At 44.0% G+C, this 26,859-nt stretch overlaps 1 protein-coding gene across 1 annotated transcript in view; it reads right to left on the bottom strand.

Annotated features, from left to right (window-relative positions):
• Positions 1-4,306: 4,306 nt before the first annotated feature.
• LOC117346029 (E3 ubiquitin-protein ligase RNF170-like) overlaps positions 4,307-26,859 on the bottom strand; it is a 30,103-nt gene continuing 7,550 nt past the window's right edge. Inside the window, exons 3-6 of the mRNA XM_033915248.1 lie at positions 25,177-25,285; positions 19,480-19,553; positions 14,025-14,135; positions 4,307-5,101 (exon numbers count right to left, since the gene is read on the bottom strand). Coding sequence (XP_033771139.1) covers positions 4,796-5,101; positions 14,025-14,135; positions 19,480-19,553; positions 25,177-25,285 — 600 coding nt within the window. The 3' untranslated portion in view covers positions 4,307-4,795. The remainder of the gene's footprint in view (positions 5,102-14,024; positions 14,136-19,479; positions 19,554-25,176; positions 25,286-26,859) is intronic.

Genomic DNA, 26,859 nt, shown 5'->3' with positions numbered 1-26,859 from the left:
TTTTAGCAGTTTTTTTAAAGGTCTCAATTCAGAACACAATCTCAATGAACCTTTCATTGCATTCCATAGTTTTGGGCCAGCTACCGAAATCGCTTTCAGAAAAGGCAAGAAAAATGGCAGTATTAAAGCACCTACCGATACCTAAATAAATAAAAAAAAACCTAAAACCTGAAATCTTAATTCAGACCAGCAAAAAGACTGCCCAAATTTAAAACTACTTGGTTACATGGAGAATGGCTGAAGACTGCTGCTATCCATAGAGCGGGTAGCGGTTTGAAGTGCTCGATTCTTACAATCAACTGTAGAGGTTGATTTAAGGATGGGCAGACATAAAATTTTGGTTTCATTTCATTTCCTGTGTTGTTTCTGGGAATGCTTGTTTTATTTGTAACTTTGTGAAATGATTAAAACATATAATCATAGCTGTATGTATAACAGCTCACGTTGGTGTTCAGCTCCACGAGTTCGGTATCTTGTGTACCTTGGAGTGCCGCTTCTGATGGCTCTATACAATTGAATTGTTAGGACCAGATTGGAATATTAGTTCCTTTGGAAATATGAGTTAATAAACAGTATTGGTTTGGATTTATGAGTTGCTATTATGTGAGACACCAAATCCTTCAAATGGTCTTCAGCCGGTTTATGTGATTAAAATATGAGGGTTATTTCATAAATAATGCAAAGGTTGGCAACATTTAGGGACTGGATGATGCAATTGCTGTCAACCTTGTTTCACTTCAGTGCGTGAAACAGCAGGACGTGTGCTTAGCTCTGTAGTGTACTTAGTGTGGCTGTGACAAGTGTGGGAAATGGAGGCTGCAGATGTCTCGGGTACTGTGTCTGTTGACGATCAGAGGTCGTACGTGGCAAAAACCCGACAAAAATCCACAGTGCGCAACGTGAAGTTTGTGGTGAGTTAACAGTGGACCGTAGTACAGTTTCTCGGTGGGCATTCATTTTCAGAGTGGTCATGTGAGCATAGATAATGATGCAAGACCAGGAAGGCTGAAATAACAACCGATGAATGATGTGTGAAACTTGTGGCTGATGCTCTTGAACAAGATCGTCGTGCGACATGCGAGAAACTTTCTGAAACCATAAGGATTCCATCAACATCAGTATACCATAGAAAAATGCCCAAAACCTGACCTCGGTTACTCTTGTCTCGGTTACTCTTCATGACAACGCTCGACCGCACATAAGGAATGTCATCATTGAAAAACTACATGAATACGGCTGGGAAGTGTTACCTCATGCTCTCTACAGTCCAGACATGAGTCCACCAGACTTTGACCTTTTTCCAAAGTTGAAACAACCTACGTGTGGATATCGTTTTGCATCTCTGGAAGAGTTTTCCGCCATTACCCGAGCCATTCGGCGACTGAACAAAAACGGTGTCTTGGATGGAATAATGAAGCTTCCCAGATGTTGGGACTCGATCATTGCAAAGCAGGGAGACTATATTAAAGGATTGTAAAGAAATACTTGAAAAAAAAAACAACCCGTAAATTTAAAAAAATAGATGCTGGCATTGTCATACTGATATAGGGGCTTTGGATCATCTGTTGTATTTTTGTCCGTTTATATTAATATATTGGAAATCAATTTGGGGACAAATTTAGTACTAGAGTCAAATGTTCCAATGTCATATGAGGCTATAATTTGTGGAACAATTTTACATGTGAAACCCACTCTAGATAAATATAAGAGTCGTCTATTTATGATCCTAACAGGTATAGCCATTCAATTGATTACAAGTAATTGGAAAAACCATGATAGAATAAATTATACATTTTGGTGGGTAAATATGTGTTCTTCATACAGATATGAATGATTTAACGCAGAATGTAGGGGTTTTAGTGAGGTATTTAATAAAATTTGGAGCCCATTGACTAAATTTGTAAAAACATAATAATGTATTTTCATCATATCTCTTCTTTTCTTTGGTTTATTTATCTTTACACATCCAGGCGGGTGGGGGGTTGGAGGGAGGGGAATAAATATTGATAGTGATATTTGGGTAACTTTATTCTTTATTTGTATTTTATATTAGGATATATTATGATATTATTATATGCAGGAAAATGAAATTATTGAATATTTATGTTACCTGTATAGATAATAGTGTAATATGTGGAACATATTTTGTTCTTTCATTTGTATGACACTGTTTTTGATTAAAAATCAATAAAGAATTTAAAAAAATATATATAGTGTGCATTATTTATGAAATGACCCTCGTATATTCAATGTCACCGGTCATACAATGCTGCTGAAAATTGGGGCACAGGGCACTTATTTGTATATTGACAGTGCTAGACAGGTAAGATTTTAATGTAAAAATCTGTCAGCACTAATACTGAAACATTGGCTCTACCTGATTATTACTATTTATTTGGACTTAGTACATACTTTTTTAAATTATTATTATTATTATCGCTCAACCTGAGTTACATTCCGTTTCCTGTAGGGTTACCAGATTTCTTTGTTTAAAAAACGAGGCCACGAGGCCACATCCCGTTCTGCCCCCAGCCCAGCCCCCACACAGACCTCATCTCATATTCCCAGAGCTCGGGGCTGCGTCAGGAGGGCCTCCGAGCATGCACAGATGCAGCCCGATGACATCACATGCATGCGTACATGCATGTGATGTCATCGCCTGCATTAATTCTCACCGCAGCTTTGTAAAACGGCTCCTAAGTCTGTACTTGAACCAGCGAACAGTTAAGTGACTTGTCTAAGACCACAAGCACCAGCAGTGAGATCTAAACTGAGCTTTCCTAGTTGTCAGCCCAGTACTCTAATCACAACTTGTCATTACTCATGTTACATCTGAAGAGCTTGATTGGTGTGCCATGGTCATGTATGCATGATATGAGAGTGGTAAAGGACCATAGGCTACGTCAGCATCACAAGAGGAACTGGTTCTCAAAGTTAAAATATGTGAAAAGTATATTTCCTGCTTTCTGAATAAAGTCAGTCCTTCTTTAGAAGCTTTTGCCATAGCACTTAATACAGTCCGTTCTCGTTATTTGCGTTAGTATAGTTCGTGAAAATGTTTGCAAACTGCAAAGTCACAAATAATAAAATGCTGAGTCTTTGGAAAAATAGGAGGTTAGGGTCCAGCATGGAAAGCGAACAGTGGATTCTGTTGGCAGGATGGGGTTAGGTAGGTGCCACCATTTTCATCACTGAAAGAGCATGGGCAGGCAGCTCATGAATGGGAATTACTCCTGCAACAAAGCACTGCTAGACCACCAAGGAAACAAGGTAAGTCTGAATTCCTTCCTCTGCGTCAGGGGTGGGGTGGGGTTTGGTGGTTTCTGTTTGAGGAGGGAGGGGGAATGCTGCCTATTCTTGTTAGGGGGGAGCACACTGATAGGGGAAAGTCTGGTTCGGAGGGCGCTGACGGTGGGGAAAGTCTCCTGTGAATACGCGAACACAGCAGTGTGAATGGGGAAATATTGGTTGCAATTGATGCAACCACAGATACGCAAATTTACACATTACAAATGTGCAGATAATGAGAAAAGGCTGTACAACATTGTTTGCAGAAGACGCCAAAAATCTGGTAGAAGAAAAAAAACACATTTGTATAAGATATACAAGAAATAGAAAACCTGACTGTTTTGGTGAATTCTCATTAAAAATAATACAAAATAAATTGATCATATATGTTTTTTTAATTTGGAACAAATAATTGAAGAAAATAATAATTTCCATAAATAAGTTGCAAGGTCCAACATGCCACTTTTCATACTCTTCCCTTTAATTGTGAGAGTTTGCATTTCTTTAAAGTTACATATAAACCAGTGGTCTCAAACACGCGGCCCGGGGGCCACATGCGGCCCGCCAGGTACTATTTTGAGGCCCTTGGTATATGTATCAAAATCACAAAAGTAAAATAAAACCGTTTTTTGATCATATGCCTCTTTAACTATAAATTACAATATTATTATTAAGACTTAGCCAAAAGGAAAGATTTATAAACTATAAAGAGTTTTACCTCATGCAAAATTGTCATTTCTTTAATAAGACAGTAACTATTTTTTCTGAGGCCCTCCAAGTACCTACAAATCCAAAATGTGGCCCTGCAAAGGGTTTGAGTTTGAGACCACTGATATAAAACATGCAAGTATATATATATATATATATATATATATATATATACACACACATATATATATATATATATATATATATATATACACAGTATATCAAAATATGTTAACATGCAAAAAATATGTTATGTTACAGTATGTACCATAATCAGGACTTCAAATGCCACCTACTGGGCAATCTGTGTAATGTGATTAATTTCTTTAGCAATTTTCCAGGACACTGCTTTATGTATTTCCAATGTGAAAAGTAACTGGAAAGGGACGGGGCTAAGACTTCCCTTTAATGGATGCCCAACAGCATATTCATACATATATTTGTACACATTTCAGAAATGTACCCAACTGCCCCTCCCTCCTCTTCTGGCAGACCTCCATTTATTTGGCTAAAATTATGAACATTTTCCCCTTTCTCTCACAAAGCTTCCTGGCTCCAGTGCATTTCACAGGACGATTAAGACCTTCTCTTCTTTATCTTTCTTAATCTCCATGTTAGAAGCTTCCAGAGGTTGGCAGTCATGTCGCCTGGCCATAGCTGACAGCAGATGCTAGGACTTGCTTTCACCTTTACTGACAGTCTGCAGAAGACCTGTTTTTACAACAACTGCATCGCAAGCTGCCTCTGGCTAATGCTATGAATGCAACTTGTCCACAAAGAATCCATCGTCGACACACTATCAGGATTCTGACAGGACACTCGGCGTTGTGGAATGGGCCATGCTGGCTCCTTCGGAGCCTATCTGCTGGCAGATATTTATCATACAAAGTAAAAGGAGGAATATGACGACCAGATCATCCATTGCACCCAGGATTCCACAGAGAGGTTCCGCCATCACATCAAATGGAGAAGCCAAGCACATGATGGCTCCAAAGGAACACACAATGATTCTAAGGCAAAAGATCCAAACGAGAGCGCCCAAGGTGAAGACTCCTCTCAATGCAAGATGGACGTACAAAGGCATGTCATAAAGGTGGTCTGCAAACTGAAAGAAGAATGAGATTAGGGTCTGATGTCTCTGGGTCAACAAAATGACACTTTTCTCTTGGTATTAAATCTCTTGAACCAGATACAGATAGGAGGGCCATGCAAGGATCTTCATACAAACCCGAGCCCTAGATCTGCAAGTGGATCTCCAGCTTCCCAAATATGTTAACGCACCATTCTTATGGACAGTTGTGTGTGAATTGATCATGTAAATGCATGAAAACTATGTTATAATCCAGGCTACTGATTTTAATCAGACAAACAGAAATTCTAGCCAATAATTAAAGCAAGTCATGCAGTGAACAATCAAACAGATATCAGGGCAATTCAATGCACTAATTAAACTGCCAGATATTAACTGTTTAATTAGAGGATGGGCTTGGGGAGCAGCAGACGCAATGCCACAAATTAGCAGTAAAGCACAGTTACTTACCGTAACAGGTGTTATCCAGGGACAGCAGGCAGATATTCTTAACGTATGGGTGACGTCACCGACGGAGCCCCGGTACGGACCTTTTTAACTAGAAAGTTCTAGTTGGCCGCACCGCGCATGCGCGAGTGCCTTCCCGCCCGACGGAGGAGTGCGTGGTCTCCAGTTAGGATAAGCCAGCTAAGAAGCCAACCCGGGGAGGTGGGTGGGTCGTAAGAATATCTGCCTGCTGTCCCTGGATAACACCTGTTACGGTAAGTAACTGTGCTTTATCCCAGGACAAGCAGGCAGCATATTCTTAACGTATGGGTGACCTCTAAGCTAACAGAGAGGGAGGAGGGATGGTTGGCCATTAGGAAAATAAATTTTGTAACACAGATTGATCAAAGTGTCCATCCCGTCTGGAGAAGGCATCCAGACAGTAGTGAGTAGTGAATGTGTGAACTGAAGACCAAGTGGCCGCCTTGCAGATTTCCTCAATAGGCGTGGAACGGAGGAAAGCCACAGAAGCAGCCATAGCCCTGACTTTATGGGCCGTGACAGCTCCTTCCAGTGACAGGCCGGCCCGAGCATAACAGAACGCAATACAGGCAGCAAGCCAATTGGACAGCGTTCGTTTAGATACAGGGTGACCCAGACGGTTAGGATCGAAGGTCAGAAAGAGTTGAGGAGAGGAGCGGTGAGCCCTGGTACGGTCAAGGTAGTACGCCAGGGCACGCTTACAATCCAGCGTGTGAAGAGCCTGTTCCCCAGGATGAGAATGGGGTTTTGGGAAGAAGACAGGTAGCACGATGGACTGGTTGAGGTGAAAGGCTGAAACCACCTTAGGAAGGAATTTAGGATGGGTACGCAGAACCACCTTGTCATGGTGAAAAACAGTGAACGGTGGATCGGCGACCAGTGCATGTAGCTCACTAACCCTCCTGGCAGAGGTGATGGCAATGAGGAAAAGCACCTTCCATGTGAGAAGTTTGAGCGAGGTAGTAGCAAGAGGCTCAAAAGGAGGTTTCATGAGGGCTGACAAAACCACATTGAGGTCCCAGACGACCGGGGGAGGCTGAAGAGGTGGTTTGATATTGAAGAGGCCTCTCATGAACCGGGAAACCAGAGGATGAGCCGTGAGGGGTTTTCCGAGGATAGGCTCGTGAAAAGCAGTGATGGCACTGAGGTGGACTCTGATCGAGGTAGACTTGAGACCAGCGTTAGACAGAGAGAGCAAATAGTCCAGTACGGTTTCCACCGCCAATGAGGTGGGATTGTGATGATGCAGGAGGCACCAAGAGGAGAACCGGGTCCATTTCTGATGGTAACATTGGAGTGTGGAGGGTTTCCTGGAAGCATCCAAAATGCGACGGACAGGCAGAGACAGGTTTTCTGGAGAGGTCAGCCCGAGAGAAACCAAGCTGTCAGGTGGAGGGAAGACAGATTGGGATGTAGCAGAGACTGATGTTGCTGCGTAAGCAGAGAAGGAAATACAGGAAGAGGAATGGGCTCCCTGGAGCTGAGTTGAAGCAGGAGGGAGAACCAGTGTTGTCTGGGCCACCGAGGGGCGATGAGAATCATGGTGGCCCTGTCCTTGCGGAGTTTGAACAGGGTCCGCAACATCAGAGGAAGTGGAGGGAAGGCATAGAGGAACCGATCCGTCCAGTCGAGTAGGAATGCATCCGGGGCCAGACGATGTGGAGAGAAGAGTCTGGAACAGAACTGGGGCAGCTGATGGTTGTGCGGAGCTGCAAAGAGGTCCACCTGCGGAGTGCCCCAGCGAGCAAAGATGGAGTGGAGAGTGGGAGGATCCAGGGTCCACTCGTGAGGTTGAAGGATGCGGCTGAGCTGGTCGGCCAGGGAGTTCTGTTCGCCCTGGATATAGACCGCTTTGAGATAAAGATTGTGGGCTGTGGCCCAGGTCCAAATTCGGAGGGCCTCCTGACAAAGGAGACGAGATCCGGTGCCGCCTTGCTTGTTGATGTAGTACATGGTGACCTGGTTGTCCGTGCACAGGAGAAGAACCTGAGGATAGAGAAGGTGCTGGAAGGCCTTGAGAGCATAAAACATGGCTCTGAGTTCCAGGAAATTGATGTGATGTTGACGCTCCTGAGGGGTCCAGAGTCCCTGGGTGCGTAGATCCCCTATGTGAGCTCCCCATGCATAGGGGGAGGCATCTGTGGTGATGATCATGGAATGAGGGGGTGGATGAAAAAGGAGGCCCCTGGAAAGATTTGAGGAGTTCAACCACCATTGAAGAGATCGCTGAAGAGACGATGTCACAGAGATGGGATGAGAAAGAGGATCCCTGGTCTGTGACCATTGGTTGGCGAGGGTCCATTGCGGTATCCTTAGATGGAGTCGCGCCAGAGGAACCACATGGACTGTCGAGGCCATGTGACCCAGAAGAATCATCATCTGGCGAGCAGGGATGGATGGTTGGAGGAGCACCTGTCGACAGAGGTGAAGCAGTGTCCAGTGCCGGTCGGCAGGAAGGAACGCTCTCATGAAGTTGGTATCGAGAAGTGCTCCGATGAACTGAAGGCGCTGCGTGGGAAGCAGATGCGACTTGGGATAATTGATCTCGAACCCCAAGAGATGGAGGAAAGAGATGGTGTGGTGGGTTGATTGCAGCACAAGTGGAGAGGTTGTTGCTTTCACCAACCAATCGTCCAAGTAGGGGAACACTTGTAGGTTGTGGGACCTGAGACAGGCCGCTACCACAATCAGGCACTTGGTGAACACCCTGGGTGATGATGCGAGACCAAAGGGTAGCACTTTGTACTGATAGTGGTGATTCAGTATCTGGAATCGGAGGTAGCGACGTGAAGCCTGATGGATTGGGATGTGAGTGTAGGCCTCCTTGAGGTCCAGGGAACATAGCCAGTCGTGTTGAGACAGAAGAGGATAAAGTGTGGCAAGGGAGAGCATCCTGAACTTTTCCTTGACCAAACACTTGTTGAGGTTCCTGAGGTCGAGGATAGGACGAAGATCCCCTGTTTTCTTGGGTACCAAGAAGTAGCGGGAGTAAAATCCCTGACCTCTTTGGTCTGGTGGAACTTCTTCGATGGCATTGAGAAGGAGGAGGGATTGGACCTCCCTGAGGAGGAGTGGAGTTTGGGAGGAGTGAGAAGCAGACTCTACGGGAGGATGGTCTGCAGGAAGAGTCTGGAACCTTAGTGAGTATCCGTGACGGATGATGTTTAGAACCCACAGGTCTGATGTGATGGCCTCCCAGCATCGTAGAAAGATGGTGAGGCGGCCCCCGATAGGTTGAGGCAGAGGCAGCGAGGGTTGGAGACTGGCTATGCCCTGGAGAAAGGAGTCAAAAGGGCTGAGGAGGCTTAGTTTGAGGGAGAGGCTTGGCCGTCTGGTGAGATTGCGAGCGAGCCTGAGAGTGTTGTTGTTGTTGTTGGCGAGGCCGACGAGATTGCTGTTGAGGAGGATTAAGTGGCCTAGCAGAAAAACGACGTTGGTAAGAGGACTGAGGTCTGTATGGTCGTGTTGGCGGAGTCTTCTTTTTAGGCTTAATGAGGGTGTCCCATCTCGTCTCATGAGCCGAAAGTTTTTGTGTCGTGGTATCCAGAGACTCCCCAAAAAGTTCATCACCAAGACAGGGCGCGTTGGCAAGGCGGTCTTGGTGGTTCACATCAAGGTCAGATACCCTCAGCCAGGCAAGGCGTCGCATGGCCACTGCCAGAGCAGAGGCTCAGGAGGAGAGCTCGAAAGAGTCATAGATTGAGCGTACCATGAATTTCCTAAGCTGAAGGAGGGTGGAAATTTGTTGCTGAAATAATGGAACCTTGCGTTCAGGGATATACTTTTGCAGAGCAGAAAGTTGTTGTACCAGATATTTCATGTAAAAAGAAAAATGAAATGAGTAATTGTTGGCTCTGCTAGCCAGCATGGCATTCTGGTACAGGCGCTTTCCAAATTTGTCCATTGTTTTACCTTCTCTGCCAGGAGGGGTGGAGGCATAGACACTGGAACCATGAGATTTTTTGAGAGTGGATTCTACCAGGAGGCTCTCATGTGGCAATTGGGGTTTATCAAATCCCGGGATAGGGATGACCCGGTATAAACTGTCCAGTTTCTTAGGGGCACCTGGAACAGTAAGGGGATTCTCCAAATTTTTATAAAATGTTTCCCGTAGAATATCATGGACGGGTAGTTTGAGAAACTCCTTGGGGGGTTGATCGAAGTCCAAGGCTTCTAGAAAGGCCTGGGACTTCTTTGAGTCGGACTCAAGTGGGATGGAGAGAGCCGCAGACATCTCCCGAAGGAATTTCGTAAATGAGGACTGCTCGGGTTTGGAGGTGGATTCAGCCATGGAGGGTTCTTCATCAGTGGAAGAGGCATCCTCCTCGGTACCGAGTGGGGATTGCTCCCATAAGTCTGGGTCCCTGATGGCCGGCTCAGTATGGCGGGTTTTAGAAAGGGACTTGCCAGATCTCATGGATACGGTGCCGGGAGATGAAGATCGGTGCCGATCTCTGTCCCGGGAGGAGTGGTGCCGATCCCGGTCCCGAGACGATCGATGTCGATCCTGGGGCCGGGAGGGGTCCTCCGCCGCGCAAGTCTGAAGTGTAGGCTGGGCAGATAAGACCGGCATGGAAGTGTTCATCGGTACCGAGGGGGTGACCACTGGCGGAGTGGTGCGAGGCTCGGGCCGGACCGGTACCGGAAGGAGTGGTGCCAGCAGGGTCGGAAGCAGTTCCTGGAGCTGGTGCTGTAGCTGCTCCTGCAATTTGTTCTGGAGGATGGCCGAGATACGGTCCTCCAATGGGGGCACCGGTACCGTTTTACTTTTCTTCGGTACCATAGGTGCTGCTCTACGCTCCGGCGATGAGGAGGCCGATGAAGAGGCACTCACCGTTATCGGAGCGGAGCGCTTACGGGACTTGCGGGACGTCGGAAGGATCGGTGTCACCGCCGTGGCTGGAGGGCGCTCGAGGGAAGTGGAAGGCTTCTTAGCCGGCTTACCTGGCGCTATCGACCCCGCAGAAGGATCAGGTGGTGTCGATGTTGACGGTGCCGATTTCGGCGGTGCCGTCGACGTCGGGGTCGGATCCATAGCAGAACCGGTGCCGAAGAGGAGATTCTGCTGGATTTGTCTATTTTTAAGTGTGCGTTTTTGGAGAGTCGCGCAGCGGGTGCAGGTGTCAGCCCGATGTTCCGGACCCAAGCACTGTAGGCACCAGTTGTGTGGGTCCGAAAGGGAAATCGGGCGTGCACACCGCTGGCACTTCTTAAAACCCGGCTGGGGGGGCATGAAGGGAAATACGGCCTCCGCGAAATCAAAGCCGGAGGCTTGTATGATGGCAACAGGCCCCACCGGGGCCGGTTGAAAAATAAAGGAAAAAACAAAGTTTTTTTTTTTTTTTTTTTACCAATTAGAAAGAAAACAGAAACCCGAAGGGAAAAAGTAGAAAAAAATCAGAAATAACGCGAGCGGGAAGGCAAAAAAGAAGTGTTCAACGGCCGTTGAAACCACATGCGTCTTCTTCGCTCCGCGGAAACGAAGAAACTGGAGACCACGCACTCCTCCGTCGGGCGGGAAGGCACTCGCGCATGCGCGGTGCGGCCAACTAGAACTTTCTAGTTAAAAAGGTCCGTACCGGGGCTCCGTCGGTGACGTCACCCATACGTTAAGAATATGCTGCCTGCTTGTCCTGGGATAATATTCATATCTGAAGACTTACTCTATCAACCAATGGAAATAATTCATTACATTACATTACATTACATTAGTGATTTCTATTCCGCTTGTGCCTTGCGGTTCTAAGCGGATTACAAGTTAGAAGACTGGACATTTCCAGTAGCATTGCAGTACATATAATCAAGAATGCGTTAAGTTACAATTGTTGTTCTGGACTTTTCCAGGATAAATTGGTAGTAGATAGTAGATAGTGATGGTTGTTTAGGCGAATAGAGATAATATTGTCCGGATTCTGTTGTTTAGACGAGTAGAGATAATACTGTCCGGATTCGGGTGTTGCTGGTGGTGGTGTTTGGGTAGTCATGAGAGTATTTTCTAATACTTTTGTGAGGTTATGATGATGGGAAGTGTTTTTTGAAGAGATGAGTTTTGATTTCTTTTCGGAATGCTTTAATGTCTATTGATTTGGTCAGTAGATTGGTGATGGTAGTATCGATCTTTGCTGCCTGTGTCGCTAAAAGGCTGTCATATAGTTTCTTTCGTCGTGTTCCTTTGAGAGGGGGGTGAGTGAATAGGCTCTGGGTTCTCCTTAATCTGTGTGAGAGGTTACGGTGTAGTCTGTTGTTTAGGTAGCTGGGTGCTGTTCCATGTATTACTTTGTATAGTAGACAGTAGAATTTGAACTGGGATCTTGCTTTTATTGGTAGCCAGTGTGAGTCTAAGTATGCTTTGGTGATGTGGTCATATTTGCCTAGTGAGTAGATGATTCTGAGGGCTGTGTTCTGAACTGTCTGTAATTGTTTTATCATGTAATTTGGGCATGATAGGTATAGGCTGTTACAGTAATCTACAATACTCAGTACTAGGGATTGTACTAATATCTTGTATTGATCTTTGTTGAAGAATTTTCTTATTTTTCTTAGGTTACGTATTGTGAAGAATGCTCTTTGGATGATTTTGTGGATTTGAGACTGCATTGTGCAATTTCTGTCTAGTAGGATTCCCAGGATTTTGAGTGTGCTTTGCATTGGGTACTTGATTGTATTTACTTCTAGTTCTGTGAGAGATGGTTTTTTTTCCCTTTCCAGTAGTAGGAATTTAGTTTTTTCCGAGTTCAGTTTTAGTTTATGACTTGACATCCATTTTTCTACCGTTTCCATTATCATTTTCAGGTGGTTTGTGGATAAGGGGTCTTGAATATTAAAGGGGAGGAGGATAGTTATATCATCTGCGTAGCTGAATGATACTGTGTTTAGGGCGTCTAGGGTTATGCCTAGGGATGCTATGAAGAGGTTAAACAATATGGGTGATAATGGTGATCCTTGTGGTACTCCACATGGGTTTGACCATGGGTCGGATATGTGCTCTTTTGATTTGACTTTGTATGTTCGTGTTTTGAGGAAGCTTTGGAACCATTTGTGAACATTACCTGAGATTCCTATTGCGTCTAATATCTGGAGTAGTGTGTGATGGTCAACTAGGTCGAATGCCGCAGAAAGATCGAGTTGAATGAGAAGCAGCTTGTTTCCTTTGCTGAGGTGTTGTCGGGCAATGTCTAATAGTGATACCAGTAGAGTTTCTGTGCTATGGTTGGATCTGAATCCAGATTGTGATGGATGTAATATGTGATGGTCTTCAAGGTAGTTGGAGAGGTGTTGTGCGACAAGGCCTTCTGTTATTTTAATGTATAGAGGGATTGAAGCGATTGGTCTATAGTTTGCAGGATTATCTATAGGACCTTTGGGATCTTTTAGGATAGGTGTAATTATGATTTCTCCTAATTCCGGTGGGAAATGACCTTCACTTAGTGTTGTTTGAAGCCATAGTGTGAGGCTAGCTTTAAATTTGGTGGAAGCTGTTGCTAGTAAGTATGAGGGACAGTTGTTCAAGTCACATGAGGATTTGCTGTATTTTTTGTAAAGCCTGTTCAAGTCTGACCATTGTATCTTTGGGAAGTTTGTCCATATCCTGTCTGCTGGGATTGCTTCATCTGTTTTGGGATTGGTTCGTATTTCTTCTATGTTGATTCTTGAATTGTTGAATGTGGATCTGGTTGTGATGATTTTGTGTTTGAAGTGATCCGCTAATTGGGTGGCTGTGGGAGTTTGGTTTCCTTGGGTGGCGAGAAATGGTTTGGTATCGGTGAGATTTCTTAAGATGTCAAAAAGTATTCTTGTGTCTGGTTTTTCGGTGCTGATGAGTTTGGAGTAGTAGTTTTTTCGTTTTTCCTTCAGTTTGGTATTGTATTGTTTGATTAGGATTTTCCATTCATCTTTGATGTGGTTGTGTTTTTGTTTTTTCCATGATCTTTCTAATTGTCTGCATTTTCTTTTTAGTTGTAGAAGTTCGTCGTTAGGTATCACAGATTATAATAACCTATTTCTTAATGATATGTCACAATGTGATGTTGCTGTAAGAACATAAGAGCATGTCATACTGGAACAGACCGAAGGTCCATCAAACCCAGTATCCTGTTTCCAACAGTGGCCAACCCAGGTCCCAAGTACCTAGCTAGGTCCCAAGTAGTAAAACAGATTTTATGCTGCTTATTCTAAGAGTAAGCAGTGGATTTCCCTAAGCCATCTCAATACCTATGGACTTCTCTTTTAGGATTTAATCCAAACCTTTTTTAAACCCTGCTAAGCTGATTTCACCACATTCTCCAGCAATGATTTCCAGAGTTTAATTACACATTGCGTGAAGAAATACTTTCTCCAGTTTCTTTGTTTTAAATCTACTACTTAGTAGCTTCATTTCATGCCCCCTAGTCCTAGCATATGAAATTATGCAGCATTACAGTAGGATTGATCGGTGAATGCATTGAATATTGAGAGAAATGTGTCCACTTACAGGTCTAGGTTGCCCAGAAAAGCGTTTGTTATAATCTCGAATGTCGTCTTCAATATGTTTGCCGTGCTTCTCTTGTTGATTTTCATGGAAGAGATTATAAAGAGTCACCACCTATGAAAGAACAAATTGAAGCTTGAATTTAAATTCGAATAATTAAACCAACACCGGCTCCCCACCCCTATGTCTTTTACCTAATGAGGGTAATTTTATAAGAGGGTGCCTAAGTTAAATGAATAGAAAAGCACCTGTTTTGGCAGTATTTTATAAATCCACAAACATGTTTATGTTTATTAAAATTTGATATTCTGCTCGACATTAGATCTAAACGGTTAAAAAAAAATTCAAATGAATAAATAAAAAGAATACCATAACATTCGAGAGCATCAACCTTACTACTTTAAAGACATTTTTTAGATCTTCTTAAATTGAACACTGTGGCACCGTTTGGCTTAAATCAAGAAAATGAATGGATGGTCATGGTGTGAATTGTGATTGGCTAGATTTATCAATGACGTAAGCAGAGGGGGGAGATTTAAATTAAGACAGAAAATACAGGTCAGGATGGTGAGGAATGAAATCAGTAGGGTAATATTTTTTTTATTTGCCTCTTAACAGATGAAGTTCTTCACACATTGAACGACAATGTTTATTAATATATGCTTTTTTTTTTTAGGGAACTTCCTTGAAGAAGCCATAGGGCAAAATATGGAATAAAACGTCCCCACCCAACGCCGACTTGAAGAGCGGCATGTTACGTTAAATTAATTCATTTATGAAGAATATATAAACGTGAACAAAAGTAGTGGTTTCATGTATAGACGAAGGTTATTTAAAAAAAAAAAATTGCAGATCAAATGACAATCCAAGTGCATACATTCATATGAAGGGCTACTAAACGCTTGTGAGAAGCACTTCTGAAGATCTGAAAATTTTATTTCAAGTAGTCAGGTTTATGCTGTGCATGTGATAGATTAGTCTTAGGATAACAGCATTCAATATTGAGAAGATGGCTGTACATAAGAACATAACATAAGAAATGCCTTCACTGGATCAGACCTTAGGTCCATCTAGACCGGCGACCTGTGCACGCGGAGGCTAAGCTAGGTGTTCCCTGATGAAGACCTTGTTTATCCGTATCCCTCAATGTGATTTGCAAGAAGGTGTGCATCCAACTTGCCCTTGAATCCCAGAATGGTGGTCTCCGTCACAACCTCCTCCGGGAGAGCATTCCAAGTGTCCACCACTCGCTGTGTGAAATAGAACTTCCTGACATTTGCCCTGGGAGTTCTATTTCACACAGCGAGTGGTGGACGCTTGGAATGTTCTCCCGGAGGAGGTTGTGACGGAAATCACCATTTGTAGAGGGATAAAACTCGATAGGACATACCCAAAAACATTCATACACGTCAGTCATTAAAATAGATTAACGCATGAGCTCTCATTGCAACCCAGTTTGTAGGCGGAAAATGCTCACGCGCTGATCACACGCTATACAGTAGCATTAGCGTTTCCATTCAAGACATGGCCATTATGCTTCCTCAGGAGCAGGTATGAATGTTGGCAAGTACTTTGGCCCTAATTCTACAGTTAAGTACCTAGATTGGCGCACCTCGCCGATCTAGGCGCCTTGCAAATTTTTAAATTGGCGCTAATAATTGAAAGCGCCATTAAAAGCCAATTAAAAAAAAAAGGAATTGGCCAGTGGGCGCCTAACTCTGTAAGTGCCTACTGTTTCAATGTAGGCATCTACACCGAGGCACCTACTGGCAAGTAGGCATGATTTGGGGCGAAGTTTAGGCATGGATTCAAGAAACCCTGGCTTAACATACCTGCGCCTAAGGAGTACACACCTACCAGTGCCTAAGTCAATTTAGGCACCAGTAAGTACAGTTCTACAAATGGCGCCTTCATGCGTTAGGTGCTGCTTTTCTAGGTACCTACAGAGTTAGGCGCCATTTATAGAATCTCACCCTTTATGTGCATAGTTTGGGACTCCACCCACTCCCTGTGCACACCCACCTCTAAGCTTTGCATGCAAAACTACATGTGCAAATTACTGAGTAAGGTAAGTTGCACCCAGAACCTGAGCTGATAATTGATGTTAACTAGTAATAATTGGGTCATAGTCATTCGCGCGAGAGACTCCAGTGCGCCGACATTGCAGCGCAGACAATTTGGCACAAGACCCCAGCGCGCCGCCTGAAAAGTGACTTTTAAAGAGCTTCAACGCGGGGTGTTAGTGGGGAACCCCCCCAGTTTACTTCATACTCTTCGCGCTGCCGTTAGGGGGGGTTTGGGCGGCTAGGAACCCTCCATTATAGCGTAAACTTAACTTTTTCCTGATTTTTTAGGAAAAAGTTAAATTTTCTCTATAATGTTGGGGGTTGCACCCCCCCCTAACAGCAGCGCGAACAGTCAGAAGTAAAGTGCGGGGGTTCCCTCCCCACACCCCCCGTCGGAGCTCTTTAAAAGTCACTTTTTAGGTGGCGCACTGGGGTCTTGGGCCGAAATGTCAGCGCACTGAAGTCTCACGCGCTTTTGTCCAGTCACCTAATAAGTGGCACCAATTAGCAGTTATGCGCACAACCTTAGTCATTACTCTATAAAAATTTGCACCAAAATTCATGGTTTGTAACTGCAAGGGGAGGTATGGACTGAGGAGGGGAATGAGAGTCAGGGGCATGCATGCATGCAATTATGTGCCTAACTACTTACAATTTGGCGTGAGCACTTACATCTGCCTTTGAAGTAGTGCAGTGTATCGGAAACTGTGTTGTGTTACAAAGAGATTCTGGGTGTACCCCAGGGATTCAAGAACGCAAGTCTGTCACTGCTGGTACCGGTGCCTCTCCTCCTCTACGCCCCTCTAGCGTACCTCTGTGAATGTTCACCATCACGAGAGCTCAGGGCCACGTCTACAGGGCCTCCAAGCATGCGTTGACATCAACGCGATGATGTCACATGCATGCGTGCGACATCATTGCGTTGATGCCTTCGTATGTTCAGATGCCCTCTAGATGCGACCCTGAGCTCAGGGAAGACAAGATGAGGTTTGTGTGGGGGCAGGGCAGGGGGGGGGAAACAGGGCGGGGTTGTGGGGCCACATGTCCTCTGTTTTTTGTGTGCCACGAAAAACATTTGCTCCGTTATTGTGCTGAAGTGTTTAGGAGACACTGAGCTAGTGTAAGTGCTCATCCTAAAGTTAGGTGCATCAGTGAGGACTTAGGCCAATGTTCTATATCTGCAGTTCTTGTAGACCTTCTACTATAGAATTGACACTTAGGGGGGGGGGGGAAATTCTAGAAATGGTGCCCAGAGTTAGAATACTAATGTAGTGTGGATCTTGCGCCTACTTTTGGCCATGAGCATTTATGCCTGCTGAAACTTGGTATAAATGTCGACACCCAACTAATGGCAGTTGAACATGTAAATGACCCCCTATTTTATAACATCACCCCTAACTTCTGGGAACACCCCTAAGCGACCCATGACCCCCCTCCCTTTTGAGCTGCATGCTAGAAATTTAGGCGTACATTTTATAGAGGACACAAGGCAGATCCGCACATAATTCCATACGAGTGTCAATTAATACCAATTATATTGTTAACAATTCATTAATTAGTTTGTGTGTGGGCTCAAAATTGGTCAATCTTTTTAGAATCCAGTGGTTAATGTCCAAAAGTCTGGCACTTAACTTTAGGCGACCTCTATTGAATTTACTCTGATTGGACAGCTGCACACTGGCTCGCATTGCACATACTTTTAGTTGTGATCTAATTTTATAACAGGCCATTTGCATGTATTTAAACAAATCCCATGGCTGTCACAACTGAATATTGACCCATGTGTTTCTTTTCGATAAAGACCTCCGGCCTTTCTTTCCAGACTGACCGCTCATATCAGCTACTAAGGTCAACAACTCCTTCTTCAACCTCAGATACCTACTGTGCGGAGCGGCTCAGCAGCTAAAGCCAGAGAGGCAGTGTTCCAGCTGGAAATTTACACTTCATTTCCAAAGACTGATTAATCATTTGCTGAAATGTAGTCGTTCATCATGGCAGGAATGACAGCGTTTCCATTCATTTCACAGGTGCTAGACCTTGTACAACAAATATTTGGAAAAAGACTGCAAAATTGGAAGATTCTGACTTGCCCCATCAACAGGCTCGCAGAGTTTGCAGGTATTTTCATCACTCATAAGAACAGGGTATAGTATTTATTAGGGATAGGGAGTCGGAACAATGTTTGTTTTGTACTGTACCCCAAAATACTCTTGGGAAAATATATACAGTGATACCTTGGAATCCGAACTTAATCCATTCCATAACCCGAGACGGCGAGAGGGAGAATTAGAAGAGCTTGAGCATGCGCAGAAGAAGAAGATCTTCAAGCGGCACCGGCACTTGTGGGCTGCGTGCTGGTGCCAAAGGGGGGGTGAGTTAAAGTTGGTCGGGCGGGGGGTAACTGTTCTCACGGGGGGGTGCTGATTCGAGCAGGGGGGGGCCTTTGCGAGTGGGGGGGGAGCGGTTCTCGTGCTGGTGCCAGATGGGGGGGGTGAGTTAAAGTTGGTCGGGCGGGGAGTGCCTGTTCTCACGGGGGGTGCCGGATCACGCGGGGGGGGGAGGGACTTTGCGAGCAGGGGGGGGGGGGAACAGCGCCCTGGCCTCGGGGGGGGGGGGAACGTATCAAAGCGAGTTTCCATTATTTCCTATGGGGAAACTCGCTTTCATAAACGAGCATTTTGGATTACGAGCATGCTCCTGGAACGGATTATGCTCATAATCCAAGGTACCACTGTACTTCTTTTAGTACAGAAACACTAGCAGCGTTGAGTCATTTTACTTCACGAAGTTTGAATAAAGATCCCAAACGGAAACATCTCATCTATTCCCACTTTATTTGTTTGATCTACTCTTTACTCGCTCTGGAAATGACCAGAGATCTTCTTTTGTAACCCACCTTCTATAACTCTTTTGTAATCTGCCTCGAACCGCAAAGTAATGGCAGAATAGAAATCTCTAATGTAATGTAATAGTCATAATAACCTCGATGACCTCAGAGGACTGTGGAACAATCTGTTCATAGTTTGCTGCATATTGGAATTTGTGGACCACTGTGAGCTGGAAAAGCACAAGAGCAATAGACACAAAGGCGTGCAAACATAGCATGTAAGCTTAAGTGCACATGGAAATAAGCGCATCAAAATATGCAAAGGTCTGATCTGGGGGGCGGGGGGGGGGGGTTGGGGGTGTGGGGTTTTGGGAGGGGTCTGCTTTTGGGGGGGATAGGGGGGGTGGGGCGCTTTGTAACCTGAGAGGACATAAGAGTCCAGTCCTCTTGGGGGAGGGGAGCCCTGTTTTCTACATTTGACTTTGCCTGATGTTTGTACCTGTTGTAGTTTGTTGCTTAATAAAAAAACAGATTTCACCTAAAAAATATGCCAAGGCTGCATTACCTTTTGTCGACAAAGAGGACAACTGACTGCCCCTAGCCAGGAACCATGTTTCCAGTAAGAAATCAGGCAGGAACCTGAAAAAAGTAGACCAAAAAAATTTTAGATTACAGATATGCTAAGCTATCACAAGGAATGCCGCTTTTTCAATTATAGGCCCAAGTTTCTGGAATAAATTGCCTGAGAAGTTACGATGTACCATAGATTTATCTGTGTTTAAGAAACAGACTAAAACATAGGAGCCCTTTTATGAAGCTGCAGAAGCACTAACATGTGCTTACCACAGCAAAAAATAAATGGCATACCGTGAGGTGCACTGAGGTATCCAGTGATAATTTTTCCATATGCCTGCACTACCTATGTGCTAAAAATTAAATTTTATTTTTTGGTGCAAGAGGCATGTCTGGGGGTGGAGAGTAAGAACATAGGAATTCCCTTACTGGGACAAACCAAAGGTCCATGAAGCCCAGTATCTTGTTTCTAACAGTGGCCAACCCAGGTCCCAAGTACCTGGTAGAAACCCAAATACTGTAGGAGCAACATTCCAGAGCTGAGATTGTGATGTCATAATGCCTCATTCCACCAATGCCTAAGAGCCAACTTCATCAGTGATGTCACAATGGCTTGATTGTCTTATACTTGGCTCACATAAGAACTTAAGAATTGCTGTAATGGTCCATCAAGCCCAGTATCCTGTTTCCAACAGTGGCCATCCCAGGCCCATGTACCTAGCTCGATCCCAAGTAATAAAGCAGATTTTATGCTGCTTATCCCAGGAATAAGCAGTGGATTTTCCCCAAGCTATCTCAATAATGGCCTATGGACTTTCTTTTAGGAAATTATTAAAACCTTTTTTAAACCCTGCTACATTCTCCGGCAACAAATTCCACAGTTTAATTACACATTGTGTGAAGAAATATTTTCTCCGGTTTCTTTAAAACCTACTACTTAGTAGCTTCATCGCATGCCCCCTAGTCCTAGTATTTTTGGAAAGAGTGAACAAGTGATTCACATCTACCCTTTCCGCTCCGCTCAGTATTTTATAGATCTCTATCATATCACCCCGAGCCGTCTCTTCTCCAAGCTGAAGAGCCCTAGCCACTTTAGCCTTTCCTCATAGGGAAGTCGTCCCATCCCTTTTATCATTTTCATCACCCTTCTCCGTGCTAATCAGTTGTTGCAGACCTATTATTACAAGTTTAATGCATAGGTTTCTACTGCCTACAAAACAGATGACAATGGGAGCTCACATGCTAATGGCCATGCGCTTTTGTCTCCCATATTTGGTTTTACCTCTCTTGTAATTGTGTCTATTTTTAACATACAACGTATATTTATACAATTTGTTGAAAGGGGACAGATTCAAAACGAATGCTAGGAAGTTCTTCTTTACCCAGCGTGTGGTGGACACCTGGAATGCGCTTCCAGAGAGCGTAATAGGGCAGAGTATGGTACTGGGGTTCAAGAAAGGATTGGACAATTTCCTGCTGGAAAAGGGGATAGAGGGGTATAGATAGAGGATTTCTGCACAGGTCCTGGACCTGTTGGGCTGCCGCGTAAGCGGACTGCTGGGCACGATGGACCTCAGGTCTGACTCAGCGGAGGCATTGCTTATGTTCTTATGGGAGAGGAGGAGATAGTGGATGCTGCAGATGGACCATTTGGCCTTTATCTGCCATCATGTTTCTAGGTTTCTATAACCATAAAGCTCTATGACATCACAATGCAGGTGCAAAGAGCCTTAGCCTATAGAAAGAGGAGATGCAAATGTTAAGAGCCTTAGCCAATGCGCTTCCAGAGAGCGTAATAGGGCAGAGTACGGTACTGGGGTTCAAGAAAGGATTGGACAATTTCCTGCTGGAAAAGGGGATAGAGGGGTATAGATAGAGGATTTCTGCACAGGTCCTGGACCTGTTGGGCCGCCGCGTGAGCGGACTGCTGGGCACGGTGGACCTCAGGTCTGACCCAGCGGAGGCATTGCTTATGTTCTTATGTTTATTGTACACTGCTTAGATTTTCCTAGATAGGCAATATATCAAAAACTAAATACACTTGAAACTCCAGGTTCAAAGGGAGGTTGGAGCGCATTGCCGCACCCCCTTGCTAGGTATGGATTCAGTGTTTGAGGAGTGATGCCCTTTCCCAAATTCTACCCTCCCCCTCTCCTCCCTGTCCACGATGCTCCCTCATACCCCCCCTCCCAAATTCTACCCTCCCCCTCTCCGTGATCTGGCACCTCTGCCCACCAACAATACTGCAATTTCTTTCTCCAGTGCCCTGTCCTTTCATGGAATGGGACAATTCATCGCGGCCATTTCAGCGCGGCTGCGATGAACTGGCCACGATGAATCGTCCCATTCCGGTCAATTACTGTGTTACTATTTTCCAGAAAAATCTTGTATGAAGCAAATTTTCCACCATAGCCTTTCTATACGTTGTTATGTTAAACACAGTAGACCATTGCACCTTCTTGTTGCTATTACCATTTGGACCAGATCGAATTCTAATCCAATATGCAAAGTCTTTGGGTCTGCCTTGAATAGTCATAAGGATATTAGTCATTAAAGAGAAATATTTGGAGAGGACTGGATTTCCTCTGAACTTCCTGAACACATGGCTTGTGCTAAATATGAAAAGAATAAAGAGGCTCTGGGGGAATCACCCACAGAGTGTAGCAGACATTTCCCATATACCATTTCCAATATATTTTCCAACCACTCACACAGCCAGCAATTAGAAAGAGCATTATCATCAGCTTATTATTATAATTAGAAAAATGATCATCTAAGCTGTGCTTCAGATATAAGCAACAATGATCAAGGCCTGGGGCATTTCCTGAAAACGAATGCTTGACAAGCAGAATTAATTCCCGAGACAAAGCTTCGCTTGAAAGACCATCCAGCAGACATGCAGAAAAACGAGGGACTTTTTTTTTCTGTCATGTATGGCAATTAACCCCATTTTAGGAAATTTCTCTACACAATGCAAAATCTTAAACCTAAAAATATTAGGGTGGTTTGAGGGTCACCTCTGGAAGGATCTAGGCATGCTTTCAGAGATTTCTTTGAAACATAAATGTCTTACCAAGCATTAATCTAATCTAATCTTTGGTTTATATACCGGGTCATCTCCCAGTGGAGCTCGACTCAGTTCACATATAATTAAGACTAGAGTAATAGCAGAAAACATAGGAGAAGGAAGAACTAATTAAAAACTAAAGTACATAAGAAAAGCATAAGAAAAATGACTATAATATTAATATTTCGTTGAGGCTGTAGTTAAACCATTTAAAAATTGCGAGAACAACAAAGTTTTCAGGAATTTATGAAATAATTGCAGCTGGCCTAAAAGCCTAATGGAGTTGGGAAGTTCATTCCAGATCTTTACAAACTTGAAAACAAAAGATCGACTGAGCTTCCCAGCAGATTTAATTCCCTTAAAGCAAGGGTGTCAAAGTCCCTCCTCAAGGGCCGCAATCCACTCGGGTTTTCAGGATTTCCCCATTGAATATGCATGAGATCTATTAGCATACAATGAAAGCAGTGCATGCAAATAGATCTCATGCATATTCATTGGGGAAATCCTGAAAACCCGACTGGATTGCGGCCCTCGAGGAAGGACTTTGACACCCCTGCCTTAAAGGAAGGGAAGGCTAACATATTTTTGTGTGTTTCTCAAATGACAAAGTCTAAGGGTATTCCAACATAAGGGGACAAAACGATCAAATATTCCATACAGAAGCTTGAAGATTATGCATGCGCATTTAAACTGGATCCTAAAGCGAACTGGGAGCCAGTGAAGCTTTATCAACAAAGGGGAAACATGATCATACTTTCTGTCTACTGTCTATATTGGCGTAACCAGAGGGTCAGTGGGTTAGAGGGCTCCTAACGGTCAGTGGTTGATTAGGTTTGCAGTGGACTTTTGGGTGAAATCTTCTGCTGACTAGATCTCTCTATCAGTAATATTGGCTCTCTTTTTAGACAAAGACTTAGAATTTGCCTCGGAGGAACTTCCTAGCACTCTGGGTGTTTTGGGTGTGGTTTTTTTGGGGGGTGAATTACCGTAGATCATCCCACTGTCAGCAGTTGTGGTTTCTGGCAAAGGTCTGTTTATTTACAACAGAGAAGTCCAGAAATACTTTACAGGGCCTATTGAGAAAGTAGCAACAATTCTATCGATTACATCCCTATAAAAGTCAGCATTTCCTTCCATTCCTTCCTGTAGAATTCATGCAGAGCTTAAAAAATTTACCCCCTCTTCTACGACACCGCACTAGCGGTTTTTAGCGCAGAGAGCCGCGCTGAATGGCCCGCGCTGCTCCCGACACTCATTGAGTTCCTATGAGCGTCGGGAGCAGCATGGGCCATTCAGCGCGGTTCTTTGTGCTAAAAAACGCTAGCGCGGTTTCGTAGAAGAGGGGGTTAATCTATAGCATATAAACCAAGCAGGAACTTAAAGGTACCTAACAGTACCAGTACCAATAACATAGGAACCAGCTGGTTCTGGGCCCTTCCCCCAAGCTTAATAGAGCACCTGGTTCTGTTGAGAAGGGGCAACATAAGCAGTGAGAGAGAACACTGAGAAAAGTGTAAGCTGTCGAGAAACATTAGAAACTAGGATTTTTCTTTCCCAGTAAAGTTTTAATATTGGATTTAACAATGATCTCTTTTGGACTGTTATTGCCGCAGAGGAATATAAGTCTAGCTGCGGTGTTCTTTATAATTCGCAGCTTGGAAATACGTAATTTTTATGACGCCTGCCAAGTAGACTATATTAGGTGACGGGACAAAAGCGCGCGAGACTTCGGCGCACCGACATTGCAGCGCAGACAATTCGGCACAAGACCCCCAGCGCGCCGCCTAAAAAGTTACTTTTAAAGAGCTCCGACGGGGGTGTGTGGGGGAGGGAACCACCCCACTTTACTTCATACTCTTCGCGCTGCCGTTGGGTTGGGGGTGGGGGGGGGTGCAACCCCCCACATTATAGAGAAAACTTAACTTTTTCCTAAAAAAATCGGGAAAAAGTTGTTTACTCTATAATGGAGGGTTCCAACCCCCAACCCTCCCCCAATGGCAGCACGAAGAGTATGAAGTAAACTGGGGGGGAGGGGCGTTCCCACTTACACCCCGCGTCGGAGCTCTTTAAAAGTAACTTTTTAGGCGGCACACTGGGGTCTTGCGCCGATTTTTCTTCGCTGTAATATCGGCGCGCCGAAGTCCCGCGCGCGAATGACTATGAACCCTATATTATAATAGTCGAGATGACTTAATACCAGTGATTGGACTAACAGCTTAAATGCCAAGAAATAAAAGTAAGAAATTGCCTTTAATTTTTGATTCACCCTTGTACATGGCCATTAATATGAAAAAAAAATATATAAACAAATAGGAAATTGGCCATTTTATTGCTAAAGTAAAAATGGCTTCAGCGTCCAGGAAAACCCCACTAAAGCCACTTTTTACTGCAGCTTAGTATAAGGACCCCTAAATGTAAGGTCTGATTGTGAGCTGAGAGCGGTCTAGCTTTTTACTGAGATTGAGAACATGTACAGTGGAGGGGGGATGGGAGAGGATTAACACCCTACCTTCTGACTCCTTAAAAGACCTACAGTTATTGGACCCTAGCCAAAAAGAATTATAAATATCGTACTTCAAAATGAAGATAAGGATGAAATGCATGCTATAATCTAACACTCACCACAAAATAAGTGTCCACAGTTGGTTTCTACTGGGAAAGTTGCTGTCTGGAGGCAGACTGGACAGTTTAAATCACTGTGATAACAAGGCTGCCTGGGTTTGATGGATCCCTAAAAACAAAAGAAAGCAACATTTTATTCTAGATGTCACAGGGGTTCATTTTCAAAGCATTTAGTAACCTATGGTACTTTGTGTGCCTAAGTGCATTGAAAATGAGCCTCTTAATCGTTTTACCTCTTAAGGGTAAAAAAGTAAGAGATAACCAGGAACAGGTATTTGAGCCCAAAGCTCCCGATTTAGTTCTCTGTGCACATGAGAAAAATGCTTTCACTTCTTCTCCCTGGAAATGTAAGTCCTCAGAAAGCTTCATCCCAAATATACTGTAGCATCAATAACATAACATAACATAACATCGGATTTCTAGACCGTATAGCCGTAAAGGTCAATGCGGTTTACAAAAGATTAATAAGGAAAGTACAAATTAGGAGGACATCGTGTAAAAGGAATCTAGTTAGTTATAAACTTAGAAAAAAGGAGTGTTTTTAATTGTTTTCTAAAATGTGGACAAGAGTGGGATGAAAACAAAAGCTGTTAAAAGTCCTTATCATAGAAAGCTGCCTGAAAACAAGAGTACAAGCATGGTATTTTTTTTTACTTTTTCAGCCCTTAACAGATGGAAATATAAAGAGGGCATGAGACCTTCTGGTGTTTTTATAAAAGGCAATGGAAAATGAAGCCACCAAGTACGAAGACGCCTGACCGTATGCAGCCTTGTAATACATGCAGCCCAGTTTGAAAACTATGCGAGCCTCCACCGGGAGCCAATGCAGTGCTCGATAAAAGGGCATCAAATGATCGTATTTCCTCAAGCCGTAAATAAGCCTAACCGCGGCATTTTGGATAATTCTCAATCTGGCAGTGTTTTTTCTTTGTTACAGTAATCCAATGGGCTCGGTAATAAAAATCTGAATGCAGAAATGTCGAAGTAAGATCGGATGGTTCAAAGTTTCCATAAGGTGTGGAAGCCCTTTCGGGTCACGGCATCAACCTGACTTTTCATAGATAACTGTTGATCTAGGGCAGAGGTAGGCAATTCCGATCCTCGAGAGCCGGAGCCAGGTCAGGTTTTCAGGATATCCATAATAAATATGCATGAGATAGATTTGCATCTAAAGGAAGCAATGCATGCAAACAGTTTGTGTGAGCTCATACCTGCTAACAGATATGTATGAGTATAAGTGTGAGGGGATGGTTCTCTGTATTTTTCTGGGAATGGGTTCCACACCTTTCATCTGGTTCCAAAAGTGGTCCAAGACCTCCCCCCCCAAAAAAAAACAGGTTTAGAATCAATGTTTTAGTTAGTACAGTATAATCTCGTTATAACGGACTTCAAGGGACCTGGAAAAACAGTCCATCATATCCAGAATCCGTAATATCCAGAGTTGCATTTTTTTTTAAACTTTATTTAGGTCAACTGAAACAATGTGCAATCAATGAACCACAGTCACGGCACAAGCATATCAGCAACATCAATAACAAAACTAAGCAAAACATTGGTATGGCACGAAATGATTGCAAATCCAGAACACTAAAAGATGTTCTTAAAGCAGGGGTGTCCAACCTTTTGGCTTCCCTGGGCCGCATTGGCTGAAAAAAATGTTTCTGGGGCCGTACAAACACACAA

Source organism: Geotrypetes seraphini, chromosome 12, assembly GCF_902459505.1.
Source record: "Geotrypetes seraphini chromosome 12, aGeoSer1.1, whole genome shotgun sequence".
Taxonomy (NCBI): Eukaryota; Metazoa; Chordata; class Amphibia; order Gymnophiona; family Dermophiidae; genus Geotrypetes; species Geotrypetes seraphini.
Note: the sequence above shows the minus strand (reverse complement) of the source record. Positions and strands in the feature narration are given on the sequence as shown.